The 23,203-nt window shown below is 35.9% G+C and overlaps 3 protein-coding genes across 5 annotated transcripts; 2 read left to right on the top strand and 1 right to left on the bottom strand.

The window, feature by feature from the left end:
- Nucleotides 1-280: 280 nt before the first annotated feature.
- Nucleotides 281-5,203, top strand: LOC130935673 (histone-lysine N-methyltransferase ATX5-like). The gene is given in 15 exon segments (XM_057865533.1): nucleotides 281-533; nucleotides 1,146-1,248; nucleotides 1,353-1,452; nucleotides 1,778-1,905; nucleotides 2,132-2,277; nucleotides 2,420-2,524; nucleotides 2,715-2,779; nucleotides 2,957-3,170; nucleotides 3,464-3,550; nucleotides 3,687-3,743; nucleotides 3,825-3,914; nucleotides 4,034-4,120; nucleotides 4,227-4,301; nucleotides 4,535-4,635; nucleotides 4,794-5,203. Coding segments are annotated over 15 exon segments (1,617 nt in total). The 5' UTR covers nucleotides 281-365; the 3' UTR covers nucleotides 4,885-5,203.
- Nucleotides 5,204-6,647: 1,444 nt separating this feature from the next.
- LOC130936637 (uncharacterized) lies at nucleotides 6,648-10,141 on the top strand. 3 transcript variants are annotated; one of them, XM_057866732.1, is made up of 6 exons: nucleotides 6,648-6,836; nucleotides 7,853-8,011; nucleotides 8,300-8,424; nucleotides 8,523-8,576; nucleotides 9,218-9,291; nucleotides 9,400-10,141. In XM_057866732.1, the coding sequence occupies exons 3-6, from the start codon at nucleotides 8,356-8,358 to the stop codon at nucleotides 9,611-9,613; spliced, it is 411 nt and encodes a 136-aa protein (XP_057722715.1). In that variant the 5' UTR covers nucleotides 6,648-6,836; nucleotides 7,853-8,011; nucleotides 8,300-8,355; the 3' UTR covers nucleotides 9,614-10,141. The 3 variants fall into 3 exon arrangements, with proteins under 3 accessions (XP_057722715.1, XP_057722718.1, XP_057722717.1); XM_057866735.1 differs by having other exon boundaries at nucleotides 9,405-9,542; XM_057866734.1 differs by lacking the exon at nucleotides 9,400-10,141 and having other exon boundaries at nucleotides 7,853-7,927; nucleotides 9,218-9,390.
- Nucleotides 10,142-20,010: 9,869 nt separating this feature from the next.
- Nucleotides 20,011-21,720, bottom strand: LOC130934716 (uncharacterized). The gene is made up of 2 exons (XM_057864258.1): nucleotides 20,924-21,720; nucleotides 20,011-20,740 (listed from the first exon to the last, which is right to left on the bottom strand). The coding sequence occupies exons 1-2, from the start codon at nucleotides 21,718-21,720 to the stop codon at nucleotides 20,011-20,013; spliced, it is 1,527 nt and encodes a 508-aa protein (XP_057720241.1).
- Nucleotides 21,721-23,203: the final 1,483 nt, after the last annotated feature.

Here is a 23,203-nt window from a genome sequence, read left to right on the forward strand (position 1 = left end):
TGAAGTAATTGGAGGGATCAAAGCCAACAGTCTTGTAATATTAACTGATGCGGCACATTTGCTTTCGGATGTTGCAGCCTTTGCCATTTCCTTATTTTCCTTATGGGCTGCTGGATGGGAAGCTACCCCCGCCAATCGTATGGATATTTTAGAATAGAGATTCTTGGGGCTTTTGTTTGCATCCAATTGATATGGTTGCTTGCTGGAATTCTGGTATTCAAAGCAGTCTACAGAATGGTAGCTGGTCCTCGTGAGGTTGATGGTTTTCTAATGTTTTTAGTTTCTGCATTTGGTCTAGTGGTTAGCATCATCATGGCTGTGCTATTGGGCCATGGCCACGGCCACTGCCACGGCCAAGCTTTCGCATGGAAGTTGATCGTTCCTTAGGTGGTGCTCTAAAGCCAACAGATATTGACACATTATGGGTTCATGTCACTTGTGCTTGGTTTCGGCCTGAAGTGGCTTTTGCTAGTGATGAGAAGATGGAGCCTGCTTTGGGTATTCTTAGTATTCCGTCAAGTTCTTTTGTTAAGGTGAGATATCAATACCCAGTTTCTTTAGAAAACGTAATTGTAAAATGATATAGATACAGGTTTCCTAAATGGTTTTTATTTGATGTCTCTTGTTCCTTCTTTATGTCTATGTTAATCTAAATTGTGTTTGTTGAATTTCAGATTTGTGTTATTTGTAAGCAAATTCATGGTTCATGCACACAATGTTGCAAGTGTGAAAGGAATTGGTTCCTGTAGTATAGTTGACTGTTAAGAGTCTAATCATTCTCTTTCTGGAGTCGTAATTTGGTCAATGTACTCATAGTCTGGCTATATATTAGTGTCATGTTATAGTTTACAAATACTATTATTAATTTAAGTTTTCTGCATCTTGTGATTTAGGTCTAAAATTTAATAATACAACTATTCACCAATATCAATATTTTATTTGAATTATGAAGTCTTCAGTGAATGCCAATAATGCTGACCTCTTGAGAAGCTCTGCAAACTTATAATATTAGTCTCTTTACGATTTAGCATATGGCACGCCTAGAGGAAGAAAGATTCAGGTTGCAGACTAGATTTATGGGACCAAGATTTTAACTTAAGACATGACTTAATTTGTAACTAATAAAACCCATTTTAATTTCTCAGATGCTGCAATTGTCTGAGTTTCATTCTAATGCTGTAGTTCCTATCAAACCCAAAAAACCTTCCTTAAAAGAAAGGAAGCAGAAGTTGCTTACATTTTTGCAAGGTACATTAATCATAGTTCTTTGTTGTACAAATTCATAATATCATGATTTTCCTAGAAGAATTCCTGAGAGTGACAATGTTGCTGAAGACTGTTTTCTATGACAGAGAAGTATGAACCGGTTTGTGTTAAGTGGACTACAGAACGATGTGCTGTTTGCAGATGGGTTGAAGATTGGGACTACAACAAAATTATCATTTGCAACAGGTAAAACAGCATCTTCAGTTTAATATCTGTTTGTATATATTTTTTTTTAAATAGTCAAACCATCAAGATACAAGGATCAGAAGAAGCTGCTGTGTGGTGTAAACATTTTGTAGCTGATAAATGTAGTGAGATCATAGATGTTCTAGAAAAATAAATCATGAGTAGTTATATCTGTAACTTTAAATATTTTAATATAAGAAAGCTTGATGTGTCTCTTTATGGTTTTAGCTTTTGGGATATAGTATCAAACTTGCTACATCCTTACAGTTGATTCCGTCATCATCACTATCTATTGAATTGCATTGCAATGCATTACATTTTACAGATGTCAAATAGCTGTTCATCAAGAATGCTACGGTGCAAGGAATGTTAGAGACTTCACATCATGGGTTTGTAAAGCTTGTGAAACACCTGAAATTAAACGGGAGTGTTGTCTTTGCCCGTAAAAGGTGGGTATTCCTCAATGTTTAAAATGCATTATACACATAGTTCTTCCTTGTGAATTATATTTTCTGGATTTCCCATTTGCCGACTTGATTCTTTCAACCTTGTAAATTCATATAAATGTGTTATTCTTCCTCCTCTCTTTTATGTATTGCTATAAAATTATATTATAGTATCTTGAAGCTTTGGTAAAGTTGTTTTATCCTCACTATGTTAATGTGTTATTGTTCCTTAGGTGGTGCTCTAAAGCCAACAGATATTGACACATTATGGGTTCATGTCACTTGTGCTTGGTTTCGGCCTGAAGTGGCTTTTGCTAGTGATGAGAAGATGGAGCCTGCTTTGGGTATTCTTAGTATTCCGTCAAGTTCTTTTGTTAAGGTGAGATATCAACACCCAGTTTGTTTAGAAAACGTAATTGTAAAATGATATAGACTACAGGTTTCCTAAATGGTTTTTATTTGACGTCTCTTGTTCCTTCTTTATGTCTATGTTAATCTAAATTGTGTTTGTTGAATTTCAGATTTGTGTTATTTGTAAGCAAATTCATGGTTCATGCACACAATGTTGCAAGTGTTCTACTTATTTCCATGCCATGTGTGCATCAAGGGCTGGCTACCGAATGGAGGTCGGATCAACTCTGGTTTTTATTTTTTATTTATTATTTCGGGCTTCCATTTGCGAATTGTCGTTAACCTCTTACAATTTGGATTTCAGTTCAGTTATGCATCATGACTAATGTTTAGTTGACATGTTGCATTTTCTTATAGATAATTTAGAGACTTTTTTTTTCTCTAAATTTTCCTGCTTAAATGCAGTTGCACATTTCGGAGAAAAATGGTAAACAGACAACAAAAATGGTTTCCTATTGTGCTTATCACAGGTATAGAATCTTCAATTACAACAAAAGAGACAATACTTTCTTCTTTGTCCCTTTATACGGTTTCCTTTTCAGAGTTTTCTTTTGCCACAATTTTTACTCTTTTTTGAATTCCTCAAGTATGAATTTAAGATTCATTTGAATCTTACTGTCAGCTTTTTGTTTTAATATTACTTGCAGGGCTCCCAATCCAGACACTGTTTTGATTATGCAAACCCCCCTTGGGGTCATTTCAACTAAAAGTCTTCTACAAACTAAGAAAAAAACGGGTTCCAGGCTAATTTCCTCTAGAAGAACAAAGGTAGAAGAAACCCCTCAAGCAGATGATACTGAACATGAGCCATTCTCTGCCGCTAGATGTCGAATCTTTCAAAGAACAAACTACACTAAAAAGGTAAGATGCAGAGATTTATTTTCATTTGCAATATCTGTAACATAATGCTTAGTCAATGTAACATTTACTCTTGATACTTCTTTACATTTTCGGTGCAATTCATACTTCAAGTTAAATTGTTTTTTCGATCATAAATTAATGGAATTTACCAGTGAAATACCATGGTTTATGAACTTTTCTTTGAATTGTTCACTTCTCTGTACACTATCTTCATCTCTCTAGTATGTCCATGGCACTGTTATCTCCTCATAAACTATGCCCCTTCACTCATTTTTGGGATTTCCACTTGCTAGAAATCAGCAGCTGATGCCGTTCCTCATCGTGTGAGGGGTCCCTATCATCATCCTTTAGATGCAATACAGAGTTTGAATGCTCCCAAAGTAAATACTCTTTCTTCTCCTATATTTTCTCAAGAAATGAAAGATTCACGTTTTTTTTTTCTTTTTCCTTTTTTTTGTCCTGGGTACATAAAGGATTCATCTTTTGCTTTCTTTCTTATCTCGTTCCCTCAAGCAGGTGGTACAGGAGCCTCAGGCATTTTCTTCTTTTAGAGAGCGCCTTTACCACTTACAGGTAAAATAATCTCTTAAGTGTTTTATTGGCCCTTGTACTCAATTTCTGATTATGTTGTGGGTACAACTTGCATGATTCCAGAGAACCGAAAATGAAAGGGTTTGCTTTGGTAGATCAGGCATTCATGGATGGGGACTTTTTGCACGTAGAAATATTCAAGAAGGAGAAATGGTATTGTCATGCTCAAATATGAAAAGATTCTGAAGTCCCATTGGTGCATTATGTATTTTAAATTTCACAGTAAATCAGAACACAACCCTTGATAATTAGCATGATTTAATTCAAAACAGGTTCTTGAATATCGTGGTGAACAAGTGAGACGTAGCATTGCGGATCTCAGGGAGGCACGCTATAGATTAGAAGGGACAGACTGCTATGTGAGTTAATCCTTTGTGTTTGTGGCCTCTAGATTCATATTTCTTGTTCTTGTTCATTGTTCATGTTCTGTAACACTAAATTGGGTTGTTTTCTCTCTCTTGGCAGCTATTTAAGATAAGTGAAGAAGTGGTAGTAGATGCCACTGATAAAGGAAATATAGCAAGGCTAATTAACCATTCTGTAAGTCAACCTAACTTAAAACAACATCAAACTAGTCAACCTATTTTGTTGAAACTTGTGATTGTGAAATCATTTAATGTGTATGAATATGAAATCCTTGAAGCTGAATATGTACCTGTTGGAGAGGCCAATCATGGCTGATATTTATTGGTTTTGTACATTATTGTTCCCCCTGTACCCTTACCATTGATTATTAATACTCCCATCTTACCGGATCTTCGTTCATGTAACAGTGTATGCCAAATTGCTATGCAAGGATCATGAGTGTAGGTGATGATGAGAGCCGGATCGCACTCATTGCCAAGACTGATGTAACGGCTGGCGATGAGCTAACGTATCTCTCTCTCTCTCTAGATCTTTTCATGTTTGAATGTTTTCATGCTTGTGCTGCCATGTTCATGCAATGTTCATGCAATGTGCTTGTGCTTGTGTTGCAACTTCAGCATACATTTTGTTTGTTCAAATTAACTTAATCTTGAATGTATCTGGCAGGTATGACTACTTGTTTGATCCTGATGAGCCAGATGAATTTAAAGTCCCTTGTTTATGCAAAGCTCCGAACTGCCGCAAGTTCATGAATTAGGACTATAATATACACAGATCAGGATGACATTATTGTTTCTCCACAAGGAGCCTAACCCATCCCCTTCATTAGTGGGAACCTCATAGTTAACCTAAGCTGTAATTTTAAACAAACCATAGGTACAGGAAAGAAAACAGAAAAGTGGAAAAAAAATTTTTCTTTTAATTTTTCCCAATTTCTTAGTGTTTGATTTTCTTGGAATTATGGCGCTGAATAAAAGCCGTAGTGGCTTTAGGCTCTTGGCGTTTTGTAAATGGGACTCATAATATTGCTTCGTTCTATAAAAGCTAGTGCAAGCCTCAGTATATTTCGTATGTATCTTCTCTTACCAGTCAAATTGCAAGGAAAAGCTTTGATTATATCGTTAGAAGAAAATTGTTAGACCGTTTACGTGAAAAAAAAAACTAAAAAAAAAAACTTGAATTGTTGGATACTTCTTATTAGTTATTAGAATTAAGCTTACAGCTCCCTAATTTTGGTTGCTTGCTAAACAAGTCAATGAGTGTGTTAAGCAAGTTAGCGAAGTTAGATTATTATTTGTTTGTGTTCATAAGTGAGGTGAGATTAACCATTCAAGAAATTTCATGCTGTGAACCCATTCAAGCTCATTCAATGCAACTTTTTCTATTTAATCTGCAGGTTTTTTTTTCTTTTTGTTATTTTAATGATTCATTTTCAGTGTCAAAACCTTAACTAAATTATATGCCTCTATGATATATAATTATTAAGTAGTGTTTCAAGACTTACCCAAAATTAATGTCATTTAGGTCTGAATGTGAGATCTAAACTCTTTTTTATGAGATGTTCTGATGTCTTCTCTAGCGAGGTGAAACCTTGAGTTCTTCGGCGAGGTTGATGGGTAATATATGCAAGAGACTCCGATACTTAAGTTAGTAAAAGTTTGAGACAAATTTTTATGAGTTAGGGTTCGAAAAATACCTCAATGTGTTAAGATATTTATAAAAGTACCTTATGAGCTAGTCAACACTTGTGAAGCCATTCCATCTTTGATAGTGGGTTGTTTCTCTTTTTTGTTTAAAAAAGTTGTGTGATTTTCTTTTTAAATTAGTAATAGAGATAGTAGGAATTAATTGAAATTCATCTTATTCGAACAAGTCAAATTAAACTGTCTTTATTGTGGTAGACCTCTATGAGATTGGATAAGTTATGTGGTGCAAATTTTTATTATGTAAATTATGAATTAGGTCTTAGTCATTTTAAATTTGAACTCTTATCATGGATTAGGATATAAACAAATAACTAGTTAGATATCTCCATATCTCTAATCAATATATTTAATTCTCAATATTTTGTTAACTCAACTAAAACAATACAAAATTTTTATACGTATTTCATTTTGTTTCTGTAAATTTTATTTTAGGTTGTATTTATTTTGACAAATTCAATTAAAATTTGTTTAATATATAGTAATTTGTTGCGTGTTTATCTTTTTTCATAAGTGTGTTTATATTTAAAATAGTATTAATTAAATAGATACACAAAATTATTAGAAATATATTTTAATATTTTATAATGTATGCTTTTTCAATTAAGAATACAAGATGTCTCTTTGATAATTTTTGGTGTTTATTTGTGAATGCATGTATTGTAGATTTGAGTATGAAATTATTTTTATCAAAATAATTATATTGAATGAGGGTGACTGATAAATAATATATTTAATTAAAATTTAAATAAAAAATTTTCAAATTTCTTAATTTAAACAAAACATTGTAGAAATTAAATTTCCTTTGTGCTTTCCACTTCTTTCCTTTGCCAAACGAGGCCTTAGGATGTTCAACGCTTTCCTGTTGAACACACATTTGCAGAGCTTTGGAGTACGGTGAGTCAGTTGAGGTGGATTTCAGGAAAAAGAGAAGCCAAAAAGTTGCGATAAATTTTCCTTCAGAATTTGTCACTCCTCCAACACCAACGCATTGATGCCATTTCCGGTAACTACCTTTTCCAATCTCCACTTTCATAGAATGACCAAATTAAACTCTTCTATATACTCGAATTTTGCAAGATTTGTTGCGAGTTTTTTCCCGAACTCTTACTTTCAGGGACAAGCAAATACAGGCAGAAACTTAGTTGTTTTCATGTAAAATTAATAGTTAACAATTATTAGACAATAATTTAATTAAATATGTCAAATCTTCTAAGGATTTTCAACTATTAACTTCGCTTATGTGAGTCTTCACCTAAACAAAATCCTAACTGAAAAGCGTAAGCTTCTATAATAATAATAATAACGTGTTTCATTCATTTTTTCTTTTTGTTTTGATGTTGGTTAACTAGTATAAAACTTTAATAGTAGCTTGTTCCATCATTGTTGCTGAGCTTTTGTTTATAGGTTTCGAGTTTGGTATCAAGAAAATGGTACTGGAGTCTGGTATAAATTTTTATCTGTAATGGAGAAAAACCTTGTGGATGTGTTATGGTGGGTCATTATCTAGTCTCTTAACCTGGGGTTGGGTGTTCGAATCTCATCTTCGGCATTGAAAGGGATTAGTCTATCCAGCAATGGATACCCTTTGAAAACCAAAATAATTGTAATGTGGAAGTTTAATTAGGCTTCTGGTAAGAGTTAGTAGGACCTTTTTCTTGTGTTGAGACTTGAGACATTGTAGCTTAGTTTTATTTCTGGGCATTAATCCCAAAGTTTGAGTGAAAGACAGAAAACCATTTTAAGTCACTCATTTGTCTCTACTCAACCACTTCAGCTTTTGATAGAAGTGATCCATGGAATCATTCTATTAAAGTATTTACTTTTCATCACCAAGTGGTTTAGATTATGGTACCTATGCTGCCGCATTTCAGCAAAGGTAGGTGAGTTTGTGTATTGGTCACATTTAGAGTTCAATGGTAGTGCATGAGGTCGCTTGTTAAGGGAAAGATGTTCGAAATGTGTTAAAAGTTTTCTTGTTGAAAATGTTGGCAGATAACATCTTAAAATGTGATTTTTCAGGTGTTTTTGGATGCATGGAATGCTCAACAAGTCAACAGTGACAAAACAACTTATTTTCTAGTGTCAAAACTAAAGGTGTGACTAAATCATTATATTGAGTTATATCCAGATAGACATTACCAGAAGGTTGAGATTTCCCATTCCAAAATCACCTTGTGGGTAAGGCTATTCCTTGGTGATGCCTCCGATACTTGTTCTTTTGTTTGATATTTGGATGGAAAGATTAGACACAATACAAATTTAGTACAATTCTTCTAAGCCATATGCTGAAGCGTCAGTTGCTGCATGCTTCTTCTGAAGCCTTAAAACGTTGGTTATATGATAGAATAAAATTGAAGTGTTGCATTGTATCTGGTTTAATTTGTTCTATATATCCCTATAACCACAAAGTTGCTTCATTTCTACACTAGGTTATATTGAGTTTTTTCCCCCTCCTGGTTTCTGTAGCGTGAATAGTGAGCAAGAAATTCTCGTGTAAAATATGTGGAAGTCTTTAGTTGGAGATGATGAAGAGCAAGGGGAGAGCTTGTTGGGTGAGGATTCAGGTGGCCTCTGCTCCCTCTCCAACACAGGTACCTCCAAAACTCTTCAAACAAGCCTTGCTGGCTAAACTTATTTTGATCTTTTGGCTCTAAACATTTTTTTCTGTTTTTATGTCTTGATGAAGCAGAGAATTTACCGATTTGCAGCTTGTTTGATTGCTGGTCTTGCTTGCATGTTACTGGTAAGACCATAAGAGAAACTGTGCTACTTTTATATTTGTTCTGCTTCTGCGGTATTTATGTGTTTTACTTGCCTTGTTTGTATATTTCTATTTCACCAAGTATAAATTTACTGTAAGAGAAAGTGTATATAAATAACGTTTGTCCAATTTAGGACATTAGAAACAAAATAGTTAAAGTGCAAAGCTTTTTCAAACTATTGGAAGCACAACGGCTTTTGATATTATATTTTGTTATTTCGTTGCTATTCTAGTTATTTTCGTGGTATTTTTCGTTTATCAGAAAGCATCTGTATCTGAGAATAAGGATCTCTTGACCACCCTCAAGGGATGTTTTTCTTCTTGTTTTTGTGTTACTCTTACCCAGGACTCTATAGCAATAAATACCCATTAATTGATCTTAGAAACATCACGAACCAGAGCCAAGGATCAATGGTCTATTTATTTTTCATTGAAGCTTGTGCATAACTTAATGTAACAATAGTGATATTTTTTAAGTGATAAATTTTCTATTCCCGTGTGATCAATGGTTTTTAGCTTTCTTTTCTTCAATTTTTGTACAATACGAACCGCAAGTCAAATGTTGAGAACTGAACACATGATATTTCATTTTTTATTTTTCTTTTTTTTTTTCTATTTTGCAGTCAATGATTGTTTTTGCCAAACCCATCAAATTTGCATTATTATTCACCTTTGGAAACGTATTAGCAGTGGGAAGGTAGATTCGATTGGTCCTCGGACTTCTGGTTGTATTAGAGTTAATTTTTTCCCCTAGACTGGATTCAATTCAATGCACCTTCCAACTTTTGTGTTGTATATCTGGCAGCACAGCCTTTCTTCTTGGACCTGCACAACAACTCAGAATGATGTTTGATACTGCTCGTGTTTTTGCAACAGCCATATACGTCGGATGTGTGGTTATAGCACTCATATGTGCGCTCTTGGTAAGTCATACACCATTGATAATACTGTTGGTGGGTCCCCAACTAAGTGGGGCCCACAGTTTTTTAAAACAAAAAAAAATAAATAAAAGAAAATAGAAAGTGGCTAAAAAGCCACGGAGGGAGAGAGTGAGTGAGAGGCCTCACTTTTCAAAGGAAAGAAAGAAAGAAACAGAAGAGCATCGGCGTCGAGAGAAGAAGGAATTTTGGGGGAAAAGGGCATGTCAACCTTGATCACATTGATTTGGTAAATTTGCTCCATTTTTTATGAAATTTTAGTATGTTATTCCTGGTGTAGAGATGAACATTAGGATATAACTTGCTTGTTGTATTGCCTTCTCTTTTGCCTGATTTGAGATACCCACTTTTGTGGAGGGTTTATGTTGATTCCATCAGTTTTGATGATGTATTTTGTTGATTGTTGAGATGTCCTAGTGTTACTAGGAAGACTGTTTGTGTACCCATTATTCTGATAGTGGAAGATTTTTTCTGGACTAGGTCCCGTGGGTTTTTTGTCCCTCTTTTGGGGGTTTTTCCACGTTAAAATTCTGGTGTCTGATTATTTAATTTCTGCCATTATATTTGCTGCTTGGAGTATCTTTGGTGTTGCCTATTTAATTGCACAGATTGTGGGAAAATTATTTTTGGTGCTTCCGCTGTTAGACAGGTTCTTGATTTAAACCTGTGTTAAGTTTTCCCAACAAAGTGGTATCCAGAGCTTTAGTTGTTTATTTCTGTGCTGATTAAATGGAGGAAAATACTCATGGACCGAATATGGTCAAACTGAATTCTCAAAATTATTCAATTTGGAAGACCCTCATGGAAGATATGTTGTATAGCAAGGACTTGTATGATCCTGTAGAGGGAGATAAATCCAAAGGTACTAAATCCGATGCTGAATAGAAGAAACTGAATCGGAAGGCAGTTGCTTTGATGAGGCAATGGCTTGATCTTAGTGTGTATCCACATGTTGACACCGAAACGAATGCTGAGAAGATGTGGAATAAATTGAAAGAGTTATATGAGAGGAAGAATGTGCAACACAAAGCATTCTTGATTAGGAAGCTTGTTAATATGAAGTATGTTGAAGGTAAATTAATGCCGAAGCACTTGAGCATTTTTCAGGAGACGGTGAACCAACTGACAAATAATGAAATCACTTTGAGTGATGAGTTGCAAGCCTTGTTGTTGTTGAGCTCTTTGCCTGATAGTTGGGAAGTTCTGGTTGTGACACTGACTAACTCAGCTCCAAAAGAAAAGTTGACGTTAGCAATAGTTAAAGAGAGCATGTTGAATGAAGAAGCCAGAAGAAGAGAGCGAGGTTTGACTAATGCCTCCTCCTCGTCAGAAGCACTTGTTTCAGAGTCACGGGGGAGAAGTCAAAGTAGAAAACCTCACAGTTCTGACAGGTCAGAGAGTCGAAGCAAGTCAAGAGGAAAGTACAAGCCAAGAAAGGAGTTCATTTGTCACCATTGTGGCAAGCCGGGGCATATCAAAAGGTATTATAGGTTCTTGAAAAGAGAACAATCAAGGGGAAGAAACGAAGACAAAGGTAAAGATAGTGATAAAGAAACTGCTGCTATTGTTTATGAAGATGTTCTTATCACATATGATGAAAATTATGTGAATCTTGTCTGTGATGATTTCACTTGGATTATGGACTCTGGTGCCTCATGTCATGTCACTCCGAGACGTGAATTTTTCACTTCCTATACTGCCGGAAATTTTGGCAAGATCAAATTGGGAGATAAAGGAGTGTGTGATATCATTGGTATGGGTGATATGTGGCTTGAAACCAACATGGGATGCAAGTTGCAGTTGAAGAATGTTAGGCATGCGCCAGATATGCGGTTCAATCTAATTTCAGTGAAGGCATTGGATCAAGAGGGGTATTGCACTTCCTTTGGTAGTGGAAAATGCAAAATTACCAAAGGGGCTCTCATTGTTGTTAGAGAAGACAATAGTCTTACTACTCTCTACCGGTTGCAAGCAAAGTTGTGCAAAGAAGATGTGAATGTAGCTGATGATTCCTCTTCTAATTTGTGGCATATACGTCTTGGTCACTTGAGCGAGAAAGGACTAAGCGTCTTGGCCAAAAAGCACTCACTTCCAGTGAAAGGTACAACTTTAAATACTTGCACTCATTGTTTTGTTGGAAAGCATGCTAGAGTATCATTTCATAATTCTGGACCTTATAGGAGATCACATGTTCTAGATTTAGTTCACACTGATGTTTGCACTATGGATGCTAAGACACTAGGTGGTGCATCATATTTTGTTACTTTTATTGATGATTATTCTCGAAAAGTGTGGGCTTTTATTTTGAAATCTAAAGACCAGGTGCTCAGTATCTTCAAACACTTTCATGCAAGTGTTGAAAGAGAAACAGGAAGGAAATTAAAATGTGTTCGAGCAGATAATGGTGGTGAATACAGGGGTCCGTTTGAAGAGTATTGTAAAGGACATGGGATCAAGCTTGAGAAGACGGTTCCTAAGACTCCTCAACACAATGGAGTTGCTGAGAGAATGAATCGTACTATCAATGATAGAGTCAGGTGTATGCTCTCTTATGCAAAGTTGTCTAAATCCTTTTGGGGTGAAGCAATGAGGACTGCAGTAGATTTGATCAACCTTTCTCCTTCTGTTCCACTTAATGGTGATGTTCCAGAGAAAGTTTGGAGAGGGAAAGATGTCTCCTATAGTCACTTGAGAGTGTTTGGCTGCAGAGCTTTTGTTCACATTCCAAGAGATGAAAGGTCTAAACTTGATGGGAAGTCAAAGCAGTGTATCTCCATGGGTTATGGTCACGAAGACTTTGGTTACAGATTATGGGATCCGGTGAGCAAGAAGATAATTAGAAGCCGAGATGTGATTTTTCTTGAAGACCAAACTATTGAAGATCTTGAGAAGACAGATAAGCCAACAGTAACTATTAGACGTTCTGTTGATGATGAACCTGGTCCTTCCACTAGACCTCCTGTTGATTGGGGAGATGTACAAGTTGATAATGATGGCGATGATTTGCATGATGAACCTGCACCTCAACCTGAGGTGCCAGATGTTGAAGTTCCACCTGAATCACCAGTTGAGCCTGAATTGAGAAGATCTACTAGAGAGCGTCATCCTTCTCAGAAATACTCTCCTCATGAGTATGTGATGAACACTGAGACTGGGGAGCCAGAGAACTACCAGGAAGCTATGTCTGATGAGCATAAGGAATATTGGTTGAAGGCCATGCAAGAAGAAATGAAATCCTTGCATGAGAATCATACTTTTGAATTGGTGAAGTTGCCGAAGGGTAAGAGAGCATTCAAGAATAAATGGGTGTTCAAATTGAAAGCGGATGAAAGTGTCTCACGACCAAGGTACAAAGCTCGATTGGTTGTGAAAGGCTTTGAGCAAAAGAAAGGTATTGATTTTGAGGAGATTTTCTCTCCAGTTGTGAAGATGTCCTCTATTCGAGTTGTGCTTGGATTGGCGGCTAGCTTGAATTTAGAGGTTGAGCAGCTTGATGTGAAGACTGCATTCCTTCATGGTGACATAGATAAAGAAATTTATATGGAGCAACCAGAGGGTTTCGAGGTTAAAGGAAAGGAGCACCTTGTATGCAAGTTGAAGAAGAGCTTATATGAGTTGAAGCAAGCGCCAAGGTAGTGGTACACGAAGTTTGATTCCTTCATGGAAGGTCATGGGTATAGTAAGACTTCTTCTGATAATTGCGTGTATGTTAAAAAATTATCTGATGGTGATGTTATAATTCTCTTGCTTTATGTTGATGACATGTTGATTGTTGGTCATGACACTAAGAAGATTGAAAGTCTTAAGAAAGACTTGAACAGATCCTTTGCTATGAAGGATTTGGGTCCTGCAAAGAAAATCCTTGGCATGAGTATTACTCGTGACAGGAAGAATGGAAAACTGTGGTTGTCACAGCAGAAGTACATTGAGAAGGTTTTAGAGAGGTTTAGCATGAGTAATTCCAAACCTGTTAGTACTCAACTTGCTAGTCATTTCAAGCTAAGTTCGCAGCAATGTCCTACAAGTGAGAAAGAAAAAGCGGAAATGAAGAAGATTCCATATGCATCTGCAGTTGGCAGTTTGATGTATGCTATAGTTTGCACCAGGCCGGATATTGCTCATGCAGTTGGAGTTGTTAGTCGGTTTCTCTCTAATCCTGGCAAGGAACACTGGCAAGCAGTGAAGTGGATTCTCAGATACCTTAATGGTACTTCCAGAGTTTGTTTGTGCTTTGGGAGTGGCCAACTTGTGTTGGATGGTTACACAGATGCAGATATGGCTGGGGATCTTGATTCAAGGAAGTCTACTTCTGGTTATATGATGACTTTTGCAGGGGGAGCTGTGTCGTGGCAATCTCGACTTCAGAAATGTGTTGCTTTGTCTACTACAGAGACAGAATACATTGCTGTTGTTGAAGCTTCTAAGGAACTCTTGTGGATGAAGAAATTTCTACAAGAGTTAGGCATCAATCAAGAGAAGTTTGTGTTATTTTGTGACAGTCAGAGTGCTATCCATCTCAGCAAGAATCCGACGTTTCATTCCAGATCGAAGCACATAGAGGTGAGGTATCATTGGATACGTCAAGCGTTTGAGATGAAATCATATGCACTTGAGAAGATCCATACTAATGATAATGGTTCAGATATGATGACTAAGAGTTTACCTGCAGTGAAGTTTGATTCCTGCAAAGAGAAGGCGGGCTTGGTGGAGCAGCCTATCCCCACTTGAGTTGGTGAGGGGGAGATTTGTTGGTGGGTCCCCAACTAAGTGGGGCCCACAGTTTTTTAAAACAAAAAAAATAAATAAAAGAAAATAGAAAGTGGCTAAAAAGCCACGGAGGGAGAGAGTGAGTGAGAGGCCTCACTTTTCAAAGGAAAGAAAGAAAGAAACAGAAGAGCATCGGCGTCGAGAGAAGAAGGAAATTTGGGGGAAAAGGGCATGTCAACCTTGATCACATTGATTTGGTAAACTTGCTCCGTTTCTTATGAAATTTTAGTATGTTATTCCTGGTGTAGAGATGAACATTAGGATATAACTTGCTTGTTGTATTGCCTTCTCTTTTGCCTGATTTGAGATACCCACTTTTGTGGAGGGTTTATGTTGATTCCATCAGCTTTGATGATGTATTTTGTTGATTGTTGAGATGCCCTAGTGTTACTAGGAAGACTGTTTGTGTACCCATTATTCTGATAGTGGAAGATTTTTCTGGACTAGGTCCCGTGGGTTTTTTGTCCCTCTTTTGGGGTTTTTCCACGTTAAAATTCTGGTGTCTGATTATTTAATTTCTGCCATTATATTTGCTACTTGGAGTATCTTTGGTGTTGCCTATTTAATTGCACAGGTTGTGGGAAAATTATTTTTGGTACTTCCGCTGTTAGACAGGTTCTTGATTTAAACCTGTGTTGAGTTTTCCCAACAAATACAGAGTCATTTCTCTAATATGCTGATAATTTTGCAAGCCTTAATTTTCTTGAGTATTGAACAATAGAAATGGGTAAAAGGAAGAGATTTAATGACTAATTCTTTGTGTACTCACTTAGTCTTACCCCGTCATCACTTAGGATTGAATGTGACCCATTTTAAGTCTGGACCACACTCCATCCTATGGTGACAAGGTAATATTTCTCATGTTGAATAATCGTCAGCAACCTTTTTGCTGTTGTCTATTTGCCAATTTGATAGTGGAGTCTGATCAATTCGTATTGTTTTTCAAAACAATTGATATCATTCTTTCTTTTTGTAGATTCATGACAAGTTGTTGACCATAATTGCTATCATAATTGAGATTGGTGCTCTTATTTGGTAAGTTTACCTTGGACAATAAGGGTCTATTTGGGTTTTGTTTCTATATTCTGTTTTTATTTTAGTGCCTCTGAGTTTTATAATTTTATGAATGATATAATGAAGGGTAAAGTATATTTTTTGTCTCTAACATTTGCAATATTTTTCAAAAATATCCCAAACGTTTTCGATTTATTCAATTTTGTCCCTAATGTTTTTAATTTGTGTCAAAACTACCCTTGAAAGTTTTCAATTTTGTCTCTAAAGTTTTACATGGAAATAACGTTCAGAAGTAATTTTGACACAAAACGTTAAGGACAAAATTGAATAAAACTAAACGTTACAAAAAGCATACTTTATCCTATAATGAAAAAGAAAATTAAAATAAACAGGATTTTATTGTTTTTGTTTCTTCCTTCGCAAATCCTAAAACTTTGAAAATACTGAAAACGCAAAACAAAAACCAAATAGACCTAGACATAAAGTTGTATCTTGAAAGTATGGTCGTTTAAGATCATTAATTATTCCAAGTTATCACAGGTACAGCTTAAGCTACATACCTTTTGCTCGAGGAATGGTTTCTGAGTTGATGATTCGATTATGCGACACAGAAATTTGATAAAAGAAAGAAAAGAAAAATGCAACTGATGCTGATGCTGTGGATTTGGTTGTTTATTCTAATATATAGATTAATTTGTAATTCAATTAAAATTATTGATTGATTGTGAGCTTCATAAGTTTCTTATAACATAGTTTCATTAGTTTGTGCTTATGAAACGTCATTTTGAGCAATGACGAGTGTTGCAATTATTTTCCCCAAATCATCTACATTCACTAGAAACAATATAAGAATGTGATGTAAATCAAATTTTATTTTATTTTTTTGCAAGGTAAGTCTGAAACAAACCACTTGCAGGGTTTAATTCCAAAAACTGAACTCTGGACAGTAAGTCTCTAATCGTAACCAATTAAATACCCAATGGGAGCCTCTATTGGCATTAGGACAAAAGGTGGTTGGTATAAACTTTAATTATACAAGTACCTGGAGAATTGGTTTTGTGAAAGCCTTCTTTTTTTAAATAGATTGCAAATTAGATATTTGGTACTCCCTTTTGTTTCTATGTACCTGTTCAAATATTCAAAAACCAAATTATCAAATTTACCAATTGCAATATATTACCCATTTCTATAAATGTTTGATGATCTAGTCCAGTATGAATTCCATCTTTTGAATGAAATTGATACCACTCCTTTAAACATAAACAAGAAAATTACTCCTCATGCCATTAGTTGTTCTTCTCATTCTTTATTGAAAAGGCGGGTGAAATTTATAATCCATTATTAACCACCAGATAATATAATTAGGGAGATCCAATATTTTGGTTGCACTTCCACGTTTGCATGAATCAAGGTTGTTTTTTGTTTCTCTTTAGTGGATCCCCTCTCCAGCTCATTAGGAGCACAACTAATTGTCCTCTCAGAATCTGCTTCCTCACTCATAACCGTCCCTCCCCCAACATCAGGCACACCTTTATTAAATATAGATAATTGAAAAAATAAAATAATATGTTCCACTTAAGTACAAATGAACATGTGATAAGTTTTTAAAAGTAATAAAGTATTAACTACTCTTTAATATAAAAAAAAAAAAAAAACGTTACTTCAACTTTAAAAAGTATTTATTTGATTGACTCTTTTGTAACAGAAAAATCTTTTTCCTATCTGATTGGCTTTTTGAAATAGGATGGACTATATTCCTAATAAAGAAATAATTTAAAAAATTTAATATAAAAAAATATGAAGAAGACAGTAACTCGTGTCTAAGTCTAATTCAATTGTTTGTTACCTCAACTATGTCTAAGTTTTTTTTTTATTCAAAGGAGGGATATAGAGTTTATTTTTTAATAATTCCTTGTTAATCATTTTTAATAACAATTTATGATCAATTAATAGTTTATATATTTATTGAAAACATCACTAGACGTAAATCAAAATTAACTATTAAATTAATTATTTATATAAAATATATATTAAAAATAAATACAATTATATATATTTATACACAAAAATATTATAACTAATTTTAGTATATATAATATTTTAAATTAATTATTTTTTGTTAAAATTGTTTTTTAATTTTCACTTATAAAAAATTTAAGATTTAAAGTTTAACATTTAAATTTAATATCTATAATAATAATTACATTGGAGATAAGTTGTGGTGGTGTTGAGATGAAGAAGAAAAAAAAGAGATAAAAATAAAGACTCTAGATATAAGAATAAAAAGTATTAACTACTCCTTGACATAAAAAACAGAAAATGTTATTTTCAACTTCAAAAGTATTTATTAAATTGGTTCCCTTATAGCGTGGGAATATTTTTCCAATCTAATTAACTTTATTGAAATAGCGATGGGCTATGTTCTCAATAAGTAAATAGTTTAGAAAACTTAATATAAAAAAAATATATATGAAGAAGATAATAACCTCGTTCGTGTCTAAGTCTAACTCAATTGTCTGCTACTTCAACTATGTCGAAGTTTTTTTTATTCAAAGGAGGGATATAATATACCATGATTAATCACTTTAATTTGTAAGTGTTTCAATTAGTAGCTAAAAGAGTTTATTTTTTAATAATTCCTTGTTGATTATTTTTAATAATAATTTATGATCGATTAATAGTTTATATATTTATTGAAAACACGTAAATCAAAATTAACTATTAAATTAATTATTTATATAAACTATATATTAAAAATAAATAAAATCATATATATTTATACACAAAAATATTATAACTAATTTTAGTATATATAATATTTTAAATTAATTATTTTTTGTTAAAATTGTTTTTTAATTTTCACTTATAAAAAATTTAAAATTTAAAGTTTAACATTTAAATTTAATATCTACAATAATAATTACATTGGAGATAAGTTGTGGTGGTATTGAGATGAAGAAGAAAAAAAAAGAGATAATAATAAAGACTCTGAATATAAGAATAAAAAGTGTTGAAAAATTATCACATATTCCACCAATAAGAATAGGAACATGATATTTTTTGTACGAATAGGTAACCAAGTTTAGATTTATCCTGTAGTCAGTGTGAAAAAGACTAAAATAGTCCTAGTTTTTGAGGTAAATATCTTATTTATAAAATTATTTTATAATATCCATTTTAATATAGACGTTTAGATCTATGGTTAGTTTAATAAAGGCTTTAAACACCAACTAATAACTATCCAAAAGTCCAAAACATAGCGCCTGCTTTGAATGGAGTTGGACAAATAAGATAGATTCAGCCTTTTAAACTTAGGAATGGCTAGAACGGTTGAATGTCTAATGTACACTACTTTTGGTATAAATCCACAAAAGAAAGTTATATTGAATCTCCACCGTTTATATTTTTTAAATTAAATATAGATAGTTTTTTTTTTTTAAAGCAAAGAGTTCAACACAAAAAAAGTGGAGCAGTGAAAACAGATAAACAAACAACCAACTTAAGCCTAACACAACCACATAAAGAAAAATTCACTGTCATCTCCGACATAGTCATCAACAACTAAAGGGGTCCATACCTCTCCATTCATTGTGACTCAACACAGTCATCTTGGTAATTTCTTCAACACCTTTACTTTTATTTTGAAAAATCCTTCTATTCCTTTCCAGCCAGATGTTCCAAACGATCGCACAAAAGCATCTCAATCATTGCTCTCTATCTTCCCTTCTCCTTGACTCCTCTGTCCAACTTAAAAAATGTTCTTTCATCGAACCTAGAATAGACCATTGGCGGCCAGACATCGATATCCAAGCATTCCACACCTGCCAAGTAAAATCACAACCTAGAAATAAGTGGTGCACATATTCCACATCTTTATTACATAAAACACAAATGTTATCTTCCTGGTTAATGATCCCTAAGCAGTTCAATCGTTCTTTTGTATTCACCCTACCTATTAGGACAAACCAAGCAAACAGCTCCACTCTTGGTGGTACTAACCCTCTCCAGATGCTCTTAGTGAAGCTGTAGCTTGTAACCTCCTCTGGGAGTACTGCCTCCTGCAAAACCTGTACACATGAGTTAGTTGAATAAACTCCTTGTCGATCATATTTCCACACCACCCTATCCTCTCTGTTAATTACTAGTTTCACAGGTCTCAACGCCTCATGTAATTGACCCAGGAGCTCCAACTCCCATTGAAAGAGCTCTCTCCTCCATTGAAAGTTCCAAATCCACTCTAACCCATTCCAGAATCCACAATCCCCTATAACAGATCTATATTAGTTTGAAATAGATAAAAGCCTGGAAAACCGATCTTTCATAAACCCACAAAGCAACCATATATCTTTCCAAAATCGAGTACGCCGCCCATCACCAATCTCCATGGACAAGCCTGTAACCATCTTATCCCTTATACGGCTATTCAGTATTTGTAGTTGGCATATGTCTTTTCACGGGCCTCCTCTAGTAGGTAGCACTTGAGTTGATAGTAGTTCAACAGGATTCAGATTATAACAGGAACAAACCACCTTCTTCCACAACGGGCAATCTTCCTTTTCAAACCGCCACCACCACTTAAACAACATAGCTGCGTTCTGAACTATAGCATCTCCGACTCCCAACCCCCCTAGTTTTTTAGAGGCCTGCACCACTTCCCATTTTACTAATGCCATTCCATTACCACCATCCTCCTTACTCTACAAGAACTTTCGCTGTAATGAAATCAACTTCTCAGCAACAACTCTCGGCATCTTGAACAAACTCAAATAATACACTGGCAGACTATTTAAAACTGATTTAATCAGCACCAACTTTTCAGCTTTATTTAGTACTTTAGCTTTCCATAAACTGAGCTTCTCCTCCACTTTGTCTATTATAGGCTTCCAAGTATTTACCAACCTCGGATTTGCACCTAAATGGATACCCAAATATTTGACTGGAAGGAAATCACGCTTACAACCCAACAACTGACACATACTCTGAATCCACTGTTCGTCACAATTTATCGAAATCAAGCTCGACTTGTCAAAATTAATACTGAGTCCTGACATCAACTCAAAGCATCTCAAGAGCTGCTTGTAATTCTTAATAGTTTCCTCCTCTAGTGGGCAAAACAAAATTGTGTCATCAGCAAACTGTAGATGCGACAGTGCTATAGTATCTCTCCCAATCAACAATGGTGATATACGTCCATTCCTAATTTCCTCTCCCACCATTTGATGTAGTACATCCACAACCAGTACAAACAAAAAAGGAGAAAGTGGGTCACCTTGTCTCAATCCTCTTTCCATCTTGAACGGCTTGGATGACGACCCATTTATCAGGATCGACATAGATGCTACAGTCACACACTCCATAATCCACGATCTCCATCTATGCCCAAACCCCATCTTCTGCAAAACAATATCCACAAAGCTCCACTTGACACTGTCATATGCTTTTTGGAAATCTAACTTGATTAATGATGTCCCTTTTTTTCTCAGTTTAAGCCACTTTACAGTTTCACATGCGATCAGTGCCCCATTATGTATTTTTCTTCTCTTTACAAATTGCACTCTGAGTTTCTCCAACTAATACCGGCATCACTGATCTCATCATCCTAACCAAAACCTTGGAGATAACCTTGTATACGCACCCAACCATGCTGATAGGTCGCAGATCTTTAATCTCCCTTGCCCCAATGAACTTAGGTGCCAACGCCACCCAAGTGATGTTGGAGTCCGCCGGCAGCCTTGAAGTCTGAAAGAACCCATCACCGCTGCCGTGAATTCAGGCCTAATCTCACCCCAACACCTCTTAATAAAATTCATGTTGTATCCGTCATAACCTGGTGTCTTAAAAGACTCACAATCCCACACAGCCTCTCTGATCTCCTCCGCCGTTGGCAGTGCCTCCAGATTTGCAGACTCTTCTTGCTCTATCCTACCCACCAGGCCATCCCTGAAACCCACCATAGGAGAACTTTCCTGGTGATATAACTCCTTGTAGTACCCTCCAATAGGAATTTTTATTCTAGCTTGATTCCTGACCAGTCTGCCGTTGATTAACAGTGTATCGATCCTATTATTCCTCCTTCTTGCTGAAGCTATATTGTGAAAGTATCTTGTATTTTTTTCCATCTCCTTTGCTTGCCGAGATCGAGACATATGTTTCCAATGAATTTCTTTCCTAACATACCACCTCTCACAGCAAGTAACCAGCGCCTTCCTTCTAGCCTCCATTGTTCCATCATATACTCTATTGCTCACTAAATCATCAATCTTCTTAATTTCTTCCTCAAATTTCATAATTTTGTTGTCCATATCCCCAAAATTAGCCTTATGCCATTCCCTTAATGGAATTGTCAATGCTTTCAACTTGTCTGTGAACTGAATCTTCCCCAAACCTCTCCATTCCTCTTTAACCATTCTGAAAAAGCTTTCATGTGTAAACCAGGAATATAGGCTTCAAAACAGCCTTGGTCCTCCCTTCTGCTTCATGTCTTCTACTATTACAGGACAGTGATCTGACGAACCCCTTGGTCCACCCCGTATCCGAGTCTCAGGAAAATCCTCTAACCACTTCAAGCTAACCAGAGCTCTATCTATACGATTGCAAGAACGTCCTCGAAACCATGTGAACCTACGATCTGTGAGTGGCAAATCCACTAAATGCATATCTTGTATCCAACCCTTGAATTCCTCCGCCGATCTAGGTAGAACATCGGTACCTTGCCTTTTGTCTACATGTACTATTTCATTAAAGTCTCCCATGTAGCAACTAGGAACCTGACATAAACTAGCCATGTAACTCAGCTCCTCCCACATCTGAATTTTCGCATCCCTATTATTTGCACCATAGACCAGAAAGAAAGCACAATTGAAATTATTCTTTATCAGGACCCCTTCAATATACAACCATCTCTTTAGTTATTCATTTTAAACACTAATTTATCCCATATTAACAAAAGCCCACCTGCTGCATCATCAGAGTCTACAAATTCCCATCCTGCACCATCTTGCCCCAAATTCGTGCAACATTATATCTGGTTACTACCTGTTTTTTAGTTTCAACCAAACCCAACAAATCTAATCTATGTTTATTCTTAAAGTCCTTCACCATTCTTATCTTTCCATCACCTCGCAACCTCCGAATATTTTAAGAATTAAAAATCATTTAAAATTCTTTTGACACACCTGTTTTTGTGTTTGAGTCTGCATCATCTCAGTTTTTCCTTATGCTTCGCCATTTTTCTTTCATTCTGCGCTTGGAGCATTGCCATAATGTCATCCTCCTCATTGACCAGCATCGTGCCAAACTCCGTTGTGAGCTCTCAGGTCCTTCGGTTTTTTCAGCTGCTGTTCATCCAACTTCGAACACTGCGTGTCACTGTCCTCCGCTGCATTCCCACCTGTCTCATTCCCTCCAAGGCGCCCCTCATCGTGCCCGGGACCTCTCCTTCTACCACTTTGAATAAGAGTTTGATCACCACCGACATTCTGATCAAGGCGGTCACTGATTGCTTCATCAAGCACTGGTCCCACGTTCCCCACTTGAAGGCTACGATCAGCCTTCATCTTTCCTTCCTCCTCAGCCGTGTCGTTCAAGACACTAAGATCGCCAGCTCGCCTTCGATTCGGTTCCATATCACCGTTAGCCCCATAATGTGTTATCGCATCAAGTCCCTCAGCCTCGCCATCAACCGCAGATCCATAACCGGCCATAGTTGTCCCGGCTGGCTCGCTGTTCATTGTGCGTGCAAACCCGCGGTGACCTTTGCCTGCTGCCCGCCGACTGCCGCCTTGGCCAACCCCGACGATCGTGCCACCGTCACCCTCAAGAAGCTCCTCAAGAAGACCCCCGATTACCCCCTTAGCGCAGCCTGCTCCGTTCGTGTGGCTTCCCTCCCGT

Source organism: Arachis stenosperma, chromosome 6 (genome assembly GCF_014773155.1).
Source record: "Arachis stenosperma cultivar V10309 chromosome 6, arast.V10309.gnm1.PFL2, whole genome shotgun sequence".
Taxonomy (NCBI): domain Eukaryota; kingdom Viridiplantae; phylum Streptophyta; class Magnoliopsida; order Fabales; family Fabaceae; genus Arachis; species Arachis stenosperma.

Bases quoted from the DNA above. Each gene is read 5' to 3' on its own strand.
- LOC130936637 (XM_057866732.1), top strand. From the start codon at position 8,356: ATGATGAAGAGCAAGGGGAGAGCTTGTTGGGTGAGGATTCAGGTGGCC. The intron at 8,425-8,522 runs GTACCTCCAAAA...TTGATGAAGCAG, and splicing joins CTGCTCCCTCTCCAACACAG to AGAATTTACCGATTTGCAGC. The intron at 8,577-9,217 runs GTAAGACCATAA...TCTATTTTGCAG, and splicing joins GTCTTGCTTGCATGTTACTG to TCAATGATTGTTTTTGCCAA.
- LOC130934716 (XM_057864258.1), bottom strand. From the start codon at position 21,720: ATGGTTAAAGAGGAATGGAGAGGTTTGGGGAAGATTCAGTTCACAGAC. The intron at 20,741-20,923 runs GTTTTGGTTAGG...AGCATATGACAG, and splicing joins TATACAAGGTTATCTCCAAG to TGTCAAGTGGAGCTTTGTGG.